This window comes from Mustela erminea, chromosome X (genome assembly GCF_009829155.1).
Source record: "Mustela erminea isolate mMusErm1 chromosome X, mMusErm1.Pri, whole genome shotgun sequence".
In the NCBI taxonomy this organism is placed as follows: Eukaryota; Metazoa; Chordata; class Mammalia; order Carnivora; family Mustelidae; genus Mustela; species Mustela erminea.
Window position 1 is genome coordinate 33,223,032 of NC_045635.1, and position 18,842 is coordinate 33,241,873.

The 18,842-nt window shown below is 41.3% G+C and overlaps 1 protein-coding gene and 1 pseudogene across 1 annotated transcript in view; one reads left to right on the top strand and one right to left on the bottom strand.

The window, feature by feature from the left end:
• Window positions 1–10,138, top strand: part of LOC116582650 (cytochrome b-245 heavy chain) — a 33,028-nt gene extending 22,890 nt beyond the window's left edge. Inside the window, exons 8-13 of the mRNA XM_032330286.1 lie at window positions 53–145; window positions 2,904–3,157; window positions 4,273–4,435; window positions 5,456–5,602; window positions 8,256–8,380; window positions 9,667–10,138. Coding sequence (XP_032186177.1) covers window positions 53–145; window positions 2,904–3,157; window positions 4,273–4,435; window positions 5,456–5,602; window positions 8,256–8,380; window positions 9,667–9,793 — 909 coding nt within the window. The 3' untranslated portion in view covers window positions 9,794–10,138. The remainder of the gene's footprint in view (window positions 1–52; window positions 146–2,903; window positions 3,158–4,272; window positions 4,436–5,455; window positions 5,603–8,255; window positions 8,381–9,666) is intronic.
• A 5,486-nt stretch (window positions 10,139–15,624) lies between these two features.
• Window positions 15,625–16,246, bottom strand: LOC116582228 (annotated as a pseudogene).
• Window positions 16,247–18,842: the final 2,596 nt, after the last annotated feature.

Below are 18,842 nucleotides of genomic sequence, written 5' to 3' on the forward strand. Positions count from 1 at the left end.
TTAGCTCTTACCCCTGAATACATGCCATTTTCATCTTTTGCTCTGATTACAGACGTGGAAGTGGATAGTGGGTCCCATGTTTCTGTATCTCTGTGAGAGGCTGGTGCGGTTTTGGCGATCCCAGCAGAAGGTGGTCATCACCAAGGTATTGTCTAGGTTAAGAATAACTAATCGTATCTAACTATAACATGGACAAGTCTACCCAAGTTGTCTGTACCGTTGATCGGAGCTGTCTTTCACTTGGTTTCTTTTGATTAAATGTAGAACAGAGAGAAGAGCTATGGTTGAATTCAGTTGATATACTTAGCTTGATGATGGTTGAACCTTTTAACCGGGGGAAGTACAAATTAACATTTTCTTTCTTTCTTTCTTTTTTTTTTTTTTAAAGATTTTATTTATTTATTTGACAGACAGAGATCACAAGTAGGCAGAGAGGCAGGCAGAGAGAGAGGGAGGGGCAGGCTCCTCGCTGAGCAGAGAGCCCGATGCGGGGCTCAATCCCAGGACCCTGAGACCATGACCTGAGCCTGAAGGCAGAGGCTTTAACCCACTGAGCCACCCAGGCACCCCCAAATTAACATTTTCTGTTGAAAAATAAAGTGGACTGTTTTGTGTGCATGAATAAAACTCTCTCTCCCTCTCTCTCAGTGTGTGTGTGTGTGTGTATGGAGAGAGAGAGAGAGAGAGAGGAGGATGATCCAGTGGCATCCAGCGATGACGTGGGCGAGTAAGAGTGAGGAAGCAAAACACATGAGTTCCTTGGCCCAGGGAGCCAAGGGCAGGTCTGATCGAGGTGGAGGTAGTTTTCTTGGTCTCCCTTTACCTTCTTTGTGTACTGTGAATGTCATCACAGAATATCATGCGTTTTGTTTCTCTGCTGCTTCTCATTACTAACTAAATAAATATCCGACTCAATAAATAGAAATAGAAACTCCTGGTTATAGTTTCAGGAAACAAGAGACAAAACTAGTTTCATCAAATAAAATTGAATTCAACTCAATACAGTTTAAAAAGTGTTTACTAAAAGCCTAGTATGGGTTATTCTTGCAAAACATATGAATTCTCCCTGCCCTCCCTAGCTTTTCCTTCTTGGCATCTGTGGAAGGCCAGAGTAAAGTTAGTCCAGCTGGCACTGGAAATCATGAAATATAGGAAGCTATAGCAGTTCTCCTTTTATGATACTTACACTGTATGAAAAGAAAAAGCCCACAGAAGAGCAAAAAAGGCTGCCACAAAATTTCCCTTACTAGGCTAGACCTGACTAAGCAGGCAAGTATTTTTCTCGAACATATTTTAAAAACAAATCTGCTTTCCTGTGGAGAAAATAGATACTCGTTTTCTTCTCATAAAAACAGATACTCATTTTCTTCTCAAAAAGTAAAAAAGTAAAAAACAACTAGGAAACAAGGTGTCAGTTCATTTAATCCCAGTTTCACCTGGGGCAGCCAAAAGAATGTTCTCACCATACAAAATTGCAACACGGTAAACATCATTTTAAAAATAATTTTTGTCGATTTTTATTTTTTGGCTTCAAAATGAAGCTTTAAGATTCTTTATTTCCGTGATGAAAGGATGTTGGGTGCTGCTTAATCATTTAAGATGGAGTGAAATCACAAGTTTTGGAAATGCTTGGCAATATTTATTGAAAGGATTTCCTGCCTTAACCCTCCTCACTCACAGAAAGAAAAGCTTGGCACCTTCGGTCAACATTTAGGGAGCTGCAATTTTGTTTCTATTGATTTTTCCTTGCCTTCGTGCCCCTTGGTTTGTTTTTTTAGTTGTACATAGAAAGTCCTCAGTATCTCAGGAATTGTCCCAGAAACGATATATTGCTCTCTGTATTGTAATGACAGCTTTTCTTTGGACTGCTTTTTTTTTTTTTTTTTTTTAAATTATTTACCACCTCACCAGTTGATGGGTGTTTGGACTGTTTCCAATTGTTTGTTATTACAAACAAAGCTGTCATGAACCCTTGTACACACGGAGAATGAGCATGGCAATGGGTGGGTGGGAGCTGACTTTGGGATAGACCGATGATGTACTTCCCAGATAGGTAGAAATGTAAACACAATGCATGCAATCAGGCAGGTTCAAGGTATGACTCAGGACAAAGACGAGTACATTTGGCTTGGTTTGGGGGATGTTGCTATATTGCCAGCCAATAGGGTCCCCTTCTTCTATCCAGCTGCCAAGGCTCTCGATCGTCCCCTAGGGAGACAGGAAGGCTGAGCAGGCAGCCATCTCTTCTTCCTGTTTCTAGCACGTGCCTTGACTTTTTGAAGAAAAAATATCACAGTAGGCTGATGTCTTGGGCCGGACTCCCTGGCAAAGACTTGGAGACAGAGAGTTGCAGACAGAGGGTTGATGGAGGTGTGTTCTGAGGAGATGAACCTGTAAAAGGAAAGATGGCCAGGCTTGGGGAGGAAATGAATGACTCTCAGTCGGTTGCAGCTGCAGCCTCAGCAGATCCTCCAGGGAGTGGGTTGGGAAGATGTCTGGGAGTTGGCAGGCCATGGGCTCCAGCTGAGGACAAGCCACAAGAGATGAGACGCATGCACTCGAGGAAATGCCTCTTTGGACTTGAACAGAGGATGTGTGGGTGGCATCTTAGCTCAGCCTTTTGTCCGTATGGACACTGAAAAGGCAAGTATTTGGGGGAAATTGTAGTTTCCAGAGACTTTTAAAAAAATATTTTATTTATTTATTTGACAGAGAGAGAGAGAGATCACAAGTAGGCAGAGAGGCAAGCAGAGAGAGAGAGGAGGAAGCAGACTCCCCACTGAGCAGAGAGCTCGATGTGCGGTTCGATCCCAGGACCCTAAGATCATGACCTGAGCCAAAGGCAGAGGCTTAACCCACTGAGCCACCCAGGCGCCCCCCCAGAGACATGTTTTGTTTTGTAGGTGGTCACTCACCCTTTCAAAACCATTGAGCTACAGATGAAGAAGAAGGGATTCAAGATGGAGGTGGGACAATACATTTTCGTCAAGTGCCCCAAGGTGTCCAGGCTGGAGTGGCACCCTTTCACACTGACCTCTGCCCCTGAGGAAGACTTCTTCAGCATCCATATTCGGATCGTTGGGGACTGGACAGAAGGACTTTTCAATGCTTGTGGCTGTGATAAGCAGGAGTTTCAGGATGCTTGGAAACTACCTAAGTAAGCGCAAAGAGCATATTTACAGAAGTGTACAAGTTCACGAAAACTGTCCCCCAATAGCTCCCCTTTTCCCATCTCTCACTACACTGTCTCCCGGGCGTGAGCAAACACACAAGTTCTACAAATATAGGTAGCTATGTCGGTGTTCCCCATTTTATGTGTGTGGTGCGTTTAAGCATATACTTATAAATCTTGTGTAAAATAGAAAATATTGAATCAAATATTAGTAATGAGTGTTCCCAAATTCCTTTAAATATGTAATGGTCAAGGCCAAGGTATATTAACTTTTCTAAAAAACGAAGTTATAGTGTATCAAAGATATTCTTTTTTTTTAAAGATAGAGGGAACACATCTCATCAAGATATGTTTGTTTTATTTATTTATTTAAAAATTTTTATTTTTAGTTATTTGATAGAGTGCATAAGCAGGCAGAGTAGCAGGCAGAGTGAGAGGGAGAAGCAGGCTCCCTGCTGAGCAAGGAGCCCGACATGGGGCTTGATCCTAGGAACCTGAGATCATGACCTGAGCTGAAGGCAGTTGCTTAACCAACTGAACCACCCAGGTGCCCCATCAAGGATATTCTTAAAATTTAATTGACCTATGTTTTTTGAGGATAAATGCCATATATTATCAACTTTGCCCCCTTCTTCCCACGTGCCTGAGATGGTGCCGGGCACTTAGTAGATGCTCAAGAAAAGCTTGTTGCTTGACTCAATGAATAGACAAATGAAAAGTGAAGATTTTAAATTCACAAGATGCTATGACAGAAAATTTGCACTGTACTTCAGCGTGCAATGTAAGCAGGAATTTCAACTGTGGGATGCCCTGGCAAGAGGTACAGGTGTGTGTGTATGTGTGTGTTTGTTGGGGGGGTGGTTGGTGAAAGGGTGGAGAGATGAAAAAAATGCCCCTGAGAGTTACCAAATGTTCTCAGTTAGCTAAAACTTCCTCTTCTTACTTCGAACCACAATGTTGACACCAAGTTGAAAGCCATTTCATAGAAGAGTGTGCCCTGTACATACCTTGTGCCAGTTCGGCGGGACATAAGCTGTGCCCCATCCTACTCTGCAGTGCGAGGTGACCCTCTAACCACCTCCTCACACGCTTCCCTGCAGGATAGCTGTGGACGGGCCCTTCGGCACAGCCAGTGAAGATGTGTTCAGTTACGAGGTGGTGATGTTAGTGGGAGCAGGGATTGGGGTCACACCCTTTGCGTCCATTCTCAAGTCTGTCTGGTACAAATACTGCAACAACGCCACCAATCTGAGACTCAAAAAGGTGAGTCCCTTCATTTTTTTTGGAGGGCTGGGGGGCAATCATCCCACTCGGCCCAGCAAAGTGGAAGAGAGCCTTCTGGGCAGAGGCTGGCGGAGACCAAAGGAAGTGAAGACAAGTTCTGGGTGGTTCCAGAGAGACAGACTTCTCATAAAAGGGCTGTTTGATAAGTCAAATGTGCTTATAAATAAGCGGGTTAAATATTGAGTACGTATACTTTTTCGAAAAAAAAAAAAAAACAACATAGTGTTTTTTCAGTGTTGTCACAGCCTTTATAATGATTCTTTTTAATGATTCTTTATGTGGCATTGAGAGGGTACAGAATCATTTTTCTACCATCCTATTTAGATATTGAGATTGATTGCTTTTCCGGTCTCCCAATACCTTTTTTTTTTTCTTTTTCTTTTTTGTAAGGGGAGGGCAGGAAACACGCCCTTTCATGAAACTCGTACTTACTTTCTTACGGGTATCTCCTCAGAGTAAATTCCCAGGGCATTTTTTGGTCACATGTACATTTGGTTTCATTGCCCGGTAAAGGACATCTTGAATAAAACCTGAGTCATTCGAATCACTTTAGAGAGAACCTCGAGTAGGGACATTGAGCAGACGGTGACTTTTTATTCTCCCCTTTCTCTCTTTGCTATATGGAGAAGGTAGAGGAAGAGCAGCTCCCCCGCCCTCCCCCCCAGGAACTCAGGAATGTCTGGCATTATCGGGCAGTGAAGCTAGACTACAGCCAGTTGGGCTTTCTGAGAGGCGGGACAAAGGAAGCCAGGGATTTGAGGTGGCCAAGAGCAGACCCAGAGGGAAAGCGCTGAGCTGATGTTGTTTTCCTAAGCCATGCATTTCTGAGACCAAGGTATTTACTGCCCCACGGGGTGAAGGCCTTTGCAGGTTCATGTGAGCTAGCTTGTGAGATGTCCAGAGCTTTCGGAAAACCCATGTTTCTAGGGAAACAGGGAAAGGTTGCAAGGTTGGGTGGGGTAGAAACCCGTCTGTGCATTCTGATGAGACCTTTTGCAGATATACTTCTACTGGCTGTGCCGGGACACACACGCCTTTGAGTGGTTTGCGGACTTGCTGCAGCTTCTAGAGACCCAGATGCAGGAGAGGAACAACGCCGGCTTCCTCAGCTATAACATCTATCTCACGGGCTGGGATGAGTCTCAGGTGAGGGCGAGATCCCAGCTCTCGCATCCTTCCCACAGTTCCCCGGGGCAGACCGACTTCCCTTTGGTTACTGGAGTGTTCCCTATTCCATTCTTACCAAGAACAGTTGGTGGAGTTGGGAGATCCAGCCCATCCGCTCTCACTCAGTGTCCACACATGTTCAGACTCTTGAGACTAGATTTGAAGTTGGAAACAAAGCTAGGGAGCCCACAGGGAATAAGAGCCATGACTTTGACCTTCTTAGAGTCATGCTTCTTCCAAGGGTCTCGAACCACCTGGACAAGATGATCCACAGGGTAATGGGAAGAAAATATTAGCTGTCCATCTCCCTCTCTTTATGCCTATCTCTACCTCTATCTGTACACACATACATATTCCTTTAATTTTATGTTCATGTCTATTTTACAATACACACAATACATTTAGTAAATAGTAATAATAAGTGCTCATAGTTATTAAGCATATCCCATGTGCTAGGTATTTTTATTAGTGATTACACAGATTGTCAAATTCAATCCTTACAACAGTCCTATGAAGTAGCTGGTATTATTCTCCACACTTTACTGACAAGGAAAGCAAAGGCCAGGACAGGTTAAGTCATTTGTCCAAGGGCACCCAACTAGTAAGAGACAGAGGCAGAATGTTCCAGAACCTGCACTCTTAGCAACTCCTACTAGTTCATGATTATCATTTATCAATAAATCAAAATACATTTAATGAAGATGATATATGTGTGCATATGTATATAGCATATATGTCTGTATATGTGTGTGTAATATAACATACAATACATAAAACATAACACATTATATATGTATGTGTGTGTGTGCGTGTATAGCTCCCATGTTAACAATGAAAACATTCTACAGTTTATAAGACAGCTCACCCACAACAAAGAATTATCTGGTCTCAAATGTCAAAAGTGCTGAAATTGAAAAACTCTGAAACAAGTTAATGATTCCTAGGGGGTAAAATCTTTCTTTTTTTTTTTTTTTAAAGATTTTATTTATTTATTTGAGAGAGAGAGCACAAGCCAAAGGGAGAGGCAGAAGGAGAAGCAGACTCTCTGCCAAGCAGGGAGCCTGATGTCGAACTCGATCCCAGGACCCTGCGATCATGACCTGAGCCGAAGGCAGACGCTTAACTGACTGAGCTACCTAGGGGCCCCTAAAATCTTTCTAAATAAGCAAACATCAATGACTTGGCCTAGAAGCAGCAGAAGCAGCATGAGCTCACCCTGCGTAAGGAGCTAAGACAAGAGTCTCTGCCTCTCCGTGGCTGGTGTCAGAGAGAAAGGTGGCCATAGGCACACATTGCCTCCTCCCTCCTGGGCAACTTTCACAAGCACCTTGGATTGTGAAAACTGACCCTTCATTTGGGTTTTGGCATATTGTTTATCATCGATCCTCCAAGTCTTAGAAGAGTTGTTGCAATTGTAGATCTGGGAACACATGACCATGAACATTGTTGCTCCAGAAAAAAGGATTTTTTTTTTAAAGATTTTATTTATTTATTTGATAGAGATCACAAGTAGGCAAAGAGGCAGGTGGGGGTGGGGGGAAGCAGGCTCCCTGCTGAGCAGAGAGCCCGAAGCGGGACTCGTTCCCAAGACCCCGAGATCATGACCTGAACTGAAGGCAGTGGCTCAACCCACTGAGCCACCCAGGTGCCCCAAGAAAAAAGTATTTCACATGCCATTTCTGCAATTTAAAAACAAAACAAAACAGCAAATATTTGATAAAAATTAAACCCAAGGGGAAAAAAATCTATACTTTATAAATTACTTTGCAGTTTTATTATTTAAAAAACCAGACACGGTTTTTTAGATGAGAAATTTATTTGCATTGCAAAATAACTGTTTTGCTTTACAAAGTTAGTCCCTACAGGATTATTAAATCACAGTGGTCACCCTTATTAACCTCCTCCATCCCCATCAACCATCCCCTGTCCGGTGAATTTAAAATCTGATTCAAGTTTTAAATAAATGTAATGAACCACTTTTATGAAAACTATCTGTTGTTCGAACTGAGACCCCCTAGAATGGTAGCAGAAAACAACAGGTGACTATGTACAGCCATACACCCACACACACACCCACACCCACACCCACACACACACACACACACACACACACTAGCTTTAGACTTGATTTGTTGTCTCATTAATGTTGCCAAGATATGAGTGCATTTTAGTCTGTGGTTGTTTTAGTTCTTAGCAATTCTCCTAAAGGAGTGGGAGTCTATTAGGGTCAAGAGAGAAAGTCACATGTAGAACAGGGAGAAAACCAGTCAGAATTTAAATCCTACCCACACCTTCAATGCCCGATGCCAAGTGCTGCCAACCTTGTCTTCCTATATCCATCCCATTCCGCCTCCCCCCTTCACTCTCACTGAGATAGTTGTACCTCTCCTGTGGCACTCGTGATACCCTGTTCTGCAAAAAGGATTATTCATGCTCACACTTCAAGGTCTGCCCTTCTAGACTGTAAATTCCCTGAGGAGACCCAGTTTGTTCATCTTTGTCTACCTTCTAGCCCTCCAATATATACATGGTTAGAATGGGTAGTGAGAACTTGGCTTGCGAGATAGGTATATAGAGCGGTGTTTTCCTTACAGCCTGTCTCTTTTTTGTGAATTCGTGTCCTTTCCCACAGGCCGATCACTTTGCCGTGCACCATGACGAGGAGAAAGATGTGATCACAGGCCTGAAACAAAAGACCTTGTATGGACGACCCAACTGGGATAATGAATTCAAGACAATCGCGAGTCAACACCCAAAGTAAGGAGTTGGGTGATCCAGCCCTTTTGCTGTCACCGAAAGAGGGAGCTCCCAAACACAGCTAGATTTGTATATTCTGAAAACTAAAATACCTAGATTACTGTATTCACACCCAATAAAAGTTTCCAGATACATATGACTTTACAAGGGAGGCTTTAGAGCACACCAAAATTACCTGGATTATGATTATAGTAAGTAATTATAATAATTATCAATTTTACCTGGATTATAATTATAGTAAGTAATTATAATAATTACTTATTATAAACAAAGATGCTGGCAGGGGGACTCACGTCTGCCTTTCTGAACCCTGTTCCTCCCAAGTGAGGCCATAACTTAGCTCTTTTCTTTTGGCTCCTAAATCTCACTGGTGTATCTACTTCTTTTCATTCAATATGATTTAGACTTTTGTCATTAAGGAGATATGGTGCCCACTTTCAGTTTTAGTTTTGGGGTCTAAAATCATAAGTTGCCAGACATCCTGTGGTCCTTTGTGCCTTCATTAAAGCTGTACCCATTCTGGAAGTTTGAGGAGATCCTCTATCTTGCTAGAACACATGATAAACTCAAGAAATCACCACAAATATACCTTTCACACCTTTGCTTTTTATCCTTTAATGAGTATATGAATCACTTGGGGATCTTTTTACAAGGCAGATGCTGACTGAGTGGGTCTGGGGTGGGAGATGAGATTCTACTTTCTTGGGGGAGATAGCATGAGCAGGGGGAAGGACAGAGGGAGAGGGAGAAGCAGATTCCCCACCGAGTAGGGCTCGATCCCAGGACCCTGAGATCATGACCTGAGCTGAAGGTAGAGGCTTAACCCACTGAGCCACCCAGGCGCCCTGAGAATCTACATTCTTAAAAAGCTGACTAGGAAATTACTGGTCTGGGACCACACCTTGAAGAACTAGGCTTTAGAGTCTAAAACAGAGAAGGATAAAGCCGCACCCAGCTGTTGGCAGAGTTGTCATAGAGCCCTGAAGGGAACCAGTCCACAAACATCACTTCACCACCATTTTTTCTGTGGCAGAAGTTTCTATGAACTCTCCTTGAGTGCTCTTTCCCAGGGAAGTCAACAGCCTTTTGCAGCTGTCCCCACAAACAGGGCTGAACCACACTCCCCCACAGAGTAATCTGAACACTGCCCATAGAGGAAAAGACAAAAGAGCAGGGGGGACTCTGCCCTAGAGCCTAAAATCAAGAGGAAATACCCTCACGTGCTTTGTAGTCTGTCTCATCCAAAAGCCTGACACTGTTTTATTTTTCCTTTCTTTCCCCCGAAGTACCAGAATAGGAGTTTTCCTCTGCGGACCTGAAGCCTTAGCTGAAACCCTCAGTAAACAGTGCATCTCCAACTCTGAGTCTGGCCCCCGGGGAGTACATTTCATTTTCAACAAGGAAAACTTCTAACTGCTGTCTTCCCGTGAGATCAGTGTGGGTTATGCCGCCAAGTACCTAACCCAATAATGCTAGTTGATCATGTAAGTGCCCCCCAACCCTTAAAAAAAGAGAGAAACAAGCTATAAGGGGAAGGTTTTCCCTGAAAGGAATGTTAAAGATTGTTTGATAGTGATAATTCTCATTTGTATGGGGCTTTATGGTTTTCAGAGCACTTTTACAAACTTGATTTCATGTTTCACTCATAATAATGCCAGAGAAAGGTAGGGCAAGGGTTCCTGGACTCAGTGTTTAGGATTAAAAAAAAAAAATAGGGACTCAAAATGGGGAAGTAACTTCCCAAAGATTCTGAAGCGTGGACCACATCTAGTCCACACAGCCCCAGGTTTGGGGGTCTTCCTGTGATAGCAGGCCACCTGGAGATAGGCTCATGTACTCCCCAAAAGAGGTAACAATCCAGGGAGTGGCCACTCATTTTCCGTCTTGTATTATCTTTGTAATTATTGTCGCCATAGTGAATGAAATCTTCCAAATATTTAGGAGATAATATATGCCAAGAAGGATTGAACACTTAAGAGTGACAGGACGGCCATCGGAGCATTTACAAGGATGTTTGGCAGAGTGAATACTCAGTGAAAGTTTACTGAATGAATGAATGAATGAAAAGACATTTAGAACCATATAGGACCCAAGTCGAAATAATTTAAAGTCTTAAACTAAGAATTGTGCCAAAGATTTATCCGATATGCCCAGCTGCTTTAAAATAGCACCTACTCCTTGTTTTATTTAAATACACACACAAAATGGCTCTTACTTGTGTGAATACTGGTTTATTTTTACTACATCATCATCATCATCATCATCATCATCATCATCATCATCATCATCAAATTTATGTCCTGGAAGCCAAAATCCCCAGCTTACTGTGTGTTGAATTCACACCCAGTAGAATGTTCTAGATATGCATGAGCTCAAGAGAGAGTCTGTGAATCACTGTTAGTGTGGCCAGGAACAGGGTTTTCTGTTTTTTGTTTTTCTTGGAAATGCTCTTATTGCTGGAAACTAAAAATAGCTTTACTTGCCCCACCCTGTGGAGCCACAGATATTTAGAACTACTTAACCTTGGTAATGAGGAAGAAAGAAGAAAGCTGGGGGACGGGCACAAGACTGGGTTAGGAGAAAAGGGGAGGACGGGGGGCGGGGCGGGGGGAAGAGAACAGGAGGAAGGCGATTGAAAGTGAAAAAGACAAAAGGGACAGGGAGGAGTCGGGGGGGGGGGGTCTCACACTAGTCACATTCCACTCCAGATTCCATAGTAATCAACATAAAATGAGCATGTGGTATTGAACCTGAGGTTCTGGCTGCAAATTTTGATGCTGGGTGGGCATATTCCGACGACCAGGATACAGTAGTAAGAACTTGGTTGTTCCTTTGGGCAAACTCCCAGGATGTGCAGGTCACTGCAGGTCCGTCCTGACAAGTCAGGCTTGCCGTGGACAATGTTGCCTCCCCAAAACGTCCCAGCAAAGAAACTTAGGTCTGGCCTGTTCACACTGCAGCCAGGTATCAGTTCATTCATTCAGCAAATTTTCATTGTGCTATTACTCTGACACAGGCTCACAGAGTCAGTTCTTTCCACCAGAGTGAGATCAAGAGGGGGAACCACAGTTCTAGGCGTCTGAGAACCTTGGCCCTCTCTACCCTCTGTGGTCCATTTGTGCCCTGAAAGTGTGTCTCCAGGGTTCCTTGTTTGCTTGTTTGTTTGTTTGTTTGTTTTTTAAACCTGGATACCAACAGAGTTACCAGAACAGAGAGCGCCGTCCTGTGTTACCCGGCTTGTCGTCCATCCTTCTCCCAAGCCGCCGGCTGCCAGCTGCCCGCAGATCTCTTCCGGTTTCTAGTACTTAGCATTTAGTAACATGTACTGAGAGCGTGATTAAGCATTGTTTTATCTCAGCACTATGAAGGCTTTTCTTAGTTCCCCTGCTTTTGCAATATCGCATTTATGAAATTTGAATACTTGTAGCTGTTGTATTTGGATAGTGGGTGGTGGGGGGTGGGCGGGGCCCGGGGAGATGATTCCTAGGAAGAATTAATAAAGTTGTGCACGACTGTTAAAATGAATGAGCCCTCTTGGTGTCTGTGTTATTGATCTTCTTAGTATTAAAAGGGTGGATTCACCCAGCAGAGATGGGCTCTGCCCCAGTGGGGCTGAGATTCTCTGTGTTTTTGCATGTAATGGGCCAAACGTGTCACTGTTCAGGGGCTGGGAAGGGAAAACTAAGTACCGAGTTTGGTGCTCATGGCCTGGTGACCCTCACGGCACTGGGAGGAGACAAGAGTGTCATCTCATGTTGTGGACAGAATCTCAGAGGCAAAGAAGATCTTGTATGAGACCTCTTTCTTCCGCTTCCACTCATTTTGTAGGCTCTAACTTTGCAGTTAAGTGTCAGCAAATCAGACTGTGAATATACCCATACGCTCACGATTCGGTCTTGGCCGTTGTTCTGAATGAATCCTCAGTTAGGATCTGCACGGTCTGGGAAATGGGTAGACGCGTGGGCATGTGTTCTTCTGGGGGGTTGGCAAGCGCTGCCAGTGGAGGAGAGGCCAGCACCCAAAACAAATGTCTGTAACACAGTTAGCTAACATTTAGCAAAACATCCTCGTCTAAGCCAAACAAATGATAGGCACAAGCCATTTCACAACTCCTGTGGAACTGTGTCAACATTAATGCACACCTTTCTGGTTAAAAAAAAAAAAAAGTCCATGTTCTTTCTACCACACGAGCAGATCCACCAAAGTGTGAGTGACCTAGGATATTTTCAAAGCTATTTTGCTAGGTACAGGTTAGGCACTCTCACCGGGTAACCGCGGTGGTATAATCCTCCGGTTTATGCTGGAGGATTGTTGCCTGTCCCTCTGCCTCTCCCCCTGCTTGTGCTCTGTCTGTCTCTCTCAAATGAACGAATAAAATAAACCTGGTGATTCACAGACCTGTACCCCTGGGGATAAAAATATATGTTTATAAAAAATAAAAAATTAAAAAAATATATTGTCTGTTAGTTTAGAAACGCTAGCTAAGCCAATCCATGCTTATTTTTACTTTTATTTATTTATATTTATTTGTAATGTTTCTTCAGCTTTAATGAGATATAATTGACCAATAAAATTGTAAGATATTTAAAGCATTACAATGTGATGATTCACCAAATGATGTTTTTCCAAAGAACAACTTTTACCTATATAACCACAAGGCAATGAACAAATCCAAGAAATTTCACACTGATACAAAACTATCATTTACTCTGTCATCTACGTACAGGTGACTTTGTATCCTCAGTGCGTTGCATTAGGGGGTAAGTACTCTCAGTTTGTCCTGTTTTTGGTGGTATTAAGTTTGATCACCAGATTTCTCTGTTATATATGTAAAGGTTTCATTTTACTTTTGTAGCTAGTAAGTCACATTTGGGGAATACTCCGTGGCCATATGAATCTCATTTTCTCCAACAGCCTTTTACCCAGACATTTTAGCATACACTAATGAAATTTCACTGAATCAATTCTTATAACCTTGGTTACAAAAGAGCTGGATTCTTAAACCTCAGTAATCTGTATTATGTACGAAGGGTTGATTTAATACATTCATATTTTGCAAAATGATTACCACCATATCATTAGCTTAACACCTCTGTCCTGTCACCTAATTACCATTGATGTTTGGGGTGAGAACATTTTAGATTTAGTCTCTTAGCAACATTCAAGTATATAATACAGTATGATTAGCCATAATCCCATTCCATACCTTAGATGCCCCGAACTTGTTCATCTCCTAACTGTAAATCCGTGTACTTTGACCAATAATTCTCAATGCCCTCCACACTCCTGCACCTGATAGCCACCGCATTACTCTGTTTCTGAGTTCAACTTTGATAGATTCCACATACATGTGAAATCACACAGTATTTGTCTTTCTTTGTTGGACTTAGTTCACTTAGCATTATGCCCTCAAGTTTCATCCAGGTTGCCACAAATGGCAGAATTTCCTTCTTTTTCATGGCTGAGTAATATTCCATTTTATATTTATAAATCATCTTCTTTATCCATCCACCTGTTGCGGGGCACTTAGGTTGTTCCACATCTTGGCTCTTGCGAAATAATGCTGCAGGGAACATGGGAGTGCAGGTATCCCTATAAGATACTAATGCCAAGTCTTTTCCATATATACCCAGAAGTGGGATTACTGAATCGTAAGATAGTTCTAGCTTTAGTTTTCAATTTTTCAAGGAATCTACATATTGTTTTTATAGTGGCTGCACCAATTTATATTTCCACCAACACTGCACAAGGGGTCCCTTTTCTCCGCATTCTTGCCAACACTTGTTATCTTTTATCTTTTTGATACTAGCCATTCTAACAGGTGTGAGATGGTAGCTCATGTGGTTTTGATTTGCATTTCCCTGATGATGAGTGATGTTGGGTACCTTTTCGTGTACCTGTTGGCCGTATGTATGTCTTCCTTGGAAAGTTGTCTGTGTAATTCCTCTGCCCAATTTTTAATTGGATTGCTTGATTTTGCTACTGAGTTGTAAGAGTTCTTCATATGTTTTGGATATTAACCCCTTATCCAATATATGATTTGCAAACATTTTACCCCTTCAGTAGGTTGCCTTTTCATGCTGTTTGTTGTTTGCTTCACTGTGCAGAAGCTTTTTGGTTTGCAGTCCTAGTAATTAATTTTTGTTTTCATTGTTTGTGGTTTTGGTGTAATATGCAGGAAATCACTGCCAAGACCAGTGTCAAGGGGTTTTTCTTCTCATGTTTTCCTGTGGGAGTTTTATGGTTTCAGACCTTATGTTTAAGTCTTTAATCCATTACAAGTTCATCTTTGTGAGTAGTGTAATATAGAAGAATTTCATTCTTCTCATGTGGTTATCCAGTTTTTCTAGCACCCCTTATTGAAGAGACTATCTTTTCCCCTTATTAAGTAGTCTTGGCTCCCTTGCCAAATATTAGTTGAGCACATATGTCGAGATTTATCTCTGGACTCTCAATTCTGTTCCATTGGTCCATGTGTCGGTTTTTATGCCAGCACCATACTGTTTTGATTACTATAACTTTGTAGTACAGTTTGCCTCTGGCTTTGTTCTTTCTTAGGATTGCTTTGGCCATTCAAGATCTTTTGTGGCTCCATACAAATTTAAGAATAGTTTATTCTAATCGCTTCCCGGCCTTTCGGCTAAGATCAAGTGTAAGAATAATTTATTCTATTTCTATGAAAAATGTCATTGCCATTTTGATAGGGATTGCATTGAATATATAGATGGTTTTGGGTAATATGGACATTTTAATGATATTAATTCTCTTGATGCAGAATATGAGATATCTTTCCATTCATTTTTATCTTTTTCATTTTCTTTGATCCAATTCTTATAGTTGTCAGTGTACAGATATTTTATCACCTTGGTTAAATTTATTCCTAAGTATTTTATTATTGTTGATGCTATCATGAATGGGATTGTTTATTTCTTTTTTAGGTTTTTTTTAAGGTATAAGAAGTAAAAAGGACCACAAACTTTATTAAACGTAAGTAAAGGTAACATATAATGTAGAGACGGCAGATGGTGCCAATTTTATTTGCAGTTATTATAGTTCTCCAACTCATGTTTACAGTTACACCTTTGCCACAGCCTTGGCTAGACCTTGAACTAGTGCAGAATTTAGCTGGGCCAGCGCACCAAACTTAGCATGCTTCGATGTGGCATACTTGTTCTTGATAGTCACGTGCTTTCTAAGCCCACAATTCACCGTGACCATACCATTAGCCAGGTGTTGCCTAACATTTAGAAGAGATCCTTCAGTGTATGACAGATAATGCTATGAGTTGGTGTCCATTCACCATTATCGAGAACTTTCAGTGCTGGTCTGACTGCTTGCTCTTCCTCAAGTTGTCTCAGATCAGCATAAACATCTTTCACATAATTCACTATGAAGTTTTGGATCAGCTCCGTCTTCTGTATCCACATCATTCACTGCAAAGAATTACACCAGAGAATGCCTGACACAGAGATTCTTCTGCAGGAGGCACATCCAGAGGATTACACTGGGCTTGGAGAGGGAGTACCAACCAAAATCAGCTCAGGTGAAAGTTTTTCTTCTTTAATGGGCTCAGGTTCTGGTTCTGGTTCCGACACAGATTCGGGTGCCTTTTCCAGAGGTTTAGGTATTTTTTTTTTTAGGAATAACTTTTCCAGGAACCAAAGTTTTTGCTTCCTCTTTCAGAGGCAAATTGACCTGTGGTTGGTCATTGACTTTGTGATCAATGTCTCCAAGAGCTGTTCTGGGCCTCAGCCCTGGCTTGGAGGCCGCAGTTGTGGCCAGAGGCACACGATTTGTGCCTGCCATACTGATCTTTGCCTTATTTTCAACATTAACTTTTGTGTTCCTGGTGACCCAGAGCGCCATGGGTTCCTCTTCACAGGACAGCAGCTCAGTGGGGAGAGCAGAGTTCAGAAGCCACCAACGAACCGGGGAGACCTGAACCCACCGCAGACCAACCGCCATTCCTCCGCAGCATGCTGCGCTCTTTTTCAGATGTCTTGTTCTTAGTGTATAGAAACACAACTATTTCCTGGATGTTGATTTTTGTATCCCGCAAGTGTACTGAATTTGTTGATTAGTTCTAGCAGTGTTTTGGTGGAGTCTTGACAATTGTCTCATGCATGACTGTATCATCTACAAACAAAAACAACTTCACTTTTCCCTTTACTATTTGGATGTCTTTTATTTACATTTCTTGCCTGATTGCTCTGGCTAGGACTTCCAGTAATATGTTGAATAGAAGTGAAGAGAGTAGGCATCCTTGCTGAGGTGTCTTCATTTTATATCCAATTTGGGAACACAAAAGGATTTTTTATTTTGTCAAATGGTTTTTCTACATCTATTAAGATGGTCATATGATTTTTTTTCTATTAATGTGGTAGATTACACTTATTGATTCATGTATGTAGAATAATCTTTGAATCTCAGAGACAAATCCCACTTGATCAGGGTGTATGATCATTTTAAATTGCTGTTGAATTTTGTTTGTTAGTATTTTGCTGAGAATTTTTGCATCTGTGTTCATTAAAGTTAGGCTATAATTTTATTTTTCTTGTGATGTTCTTATCTGGCCTTGGTATCATGGTAAGCTGACTTTGTAAAATGAATTTGGGAGTTTTCCCTTCTCCCCAGTTTTTTGGAAGAGTTTGGGAAGGATTGGGTTAATTCTTTTTTAAAAATATTTATTTATTTATTGGAAGGAGAGAATGTGCATGCACAAGCAGAGGGAGGAGCAGAGGAAGAGAATCTTCAAGCAGACTCCCTACTGAACTGGAAGCCAGACTCAGGCCTTGATCTCAAGATGCTCATATCATGATCTGAGCCAAAACCAAGAGTGAGACACTCAATGGATTGAGCCACCCAGGAACCCCAGGGTTAATTCTTCTTTAAAAGTTTGGTCCTAGGGGCACCTGGGTGGCTCAGTGGGTTAAAGCCTCTGCCTTCGGCTCAGGTCATGATCTCAGGGTCTTGGGATCGAGCCCTGCATCGGGCTCTCTGCTCAGCAGGGAATCTGCTTCCTCCTCTCTCTCTGCCTGCCTCTCTGCCTACTTGTGATCTCTGTCTGTCAAATAAATAAATAAAATCTTTAAAAAAAAAAAAAGTTTGGTCCTAGAGTTTTCTGTGTTGGGAGGTTTTTGATTAGTGATTCAATCTCCTTACTCTTTTTTTGGTTTCTTCAGATTTGTATTTCTTCATGGTTCAGTCTTGGCAGATTGTATGCTTCTAGGAATTTATTCCTTTCTCTAGGTTGTCCAGTTTTTTGGTGTATAATTATTCATAGTATTCTCTCATGATCCTTTGTATTTCTGTGGTATAAGTTGTAATTTCTCTTTCATTTATGATTTCATTTATTTAAGTCATATCTCTTTTATTCTGAGTTAGTCTAGCTAAGCTTTTGTCAATTTTGTTTATCATTACAAAAAATACTGGCTCTTAGTTTCATTGATCTTTCGTTATTTCTCTGTTATTCGTTTTATTTGTTTTTGCTCTGGTCTTCATTTCCTCCCTTCTGCTAACTTTGGGCTCAGTTTGTTTTTCTATTTCTAGTTCCTTGAGAACTGAAGTGAAGCTGTTTATTTGAGCTATTTCTGTAGGCATTCATTGCTATAAACTTCCCTCTTAGAACTGCTTTTGCAGCCTCCCATAGGTTTTGACATGTTGGGCTTCCATTTTTGTCTCTTGGATATTTCTTGGATATTTTTGTCTTGGATATTTCTTGGTTTACCTTTGATTTCTTCTTTGGCCCATTGGTTATTCAGGTGTACTTGCTTAATGTCCACATATTTCTAAATTTTCCAGTTTCCTCCTGCTATTGATTTCTAGTTTTTTTACCATTGTGGTCAGAAAAGACACTTAGGATTTCAATCTCCTTAAATTCGCTTAGACTTGTTTTATGACCTATCATTCGATCTATGCTTGAGAATGTTTTGTGTGCATTTTAGAAGAATATATATTCTGCTGCTTTTGGATGGAGTGTTCTGTATGTATCTGTTATTTCCATTTGGTCTAAAGTATGGTTCAAATCCAATATTTCCTTGATTTTCTTTTTGGATGGTCCATCCATTGTTTAGAGTAGGGTATTGAAGTCTCCTACTATTATTGTATTATTGTATTTTATATTTCAGATCTGTTAGCATTTGCTTAATAAATTTTGAAACTCCAATGTTGGGTGCATATATATTTATGATTATTATATGTTTTTGACTAATTGATCCCTTTATTATTATGTGACCATCTTTGTCTCTTATTACCGTTTTTGGTGTTAAGTCTTTTTTTCTGATATAAGTATAGCTATTTCTGTTTTCTTTTGGTTTCCAATTGTGTGGGATATATTTGCCATCTCTTCCAGCCTATGTGTGTTCTTAAACCTGAAGAGTTCTTGGAGGCAGCATATAGTTGGGATCTTATTTTTTATCCATCTAGCCACTCTGCCTTTTTAAAAAAAATTTTTAATAAACAT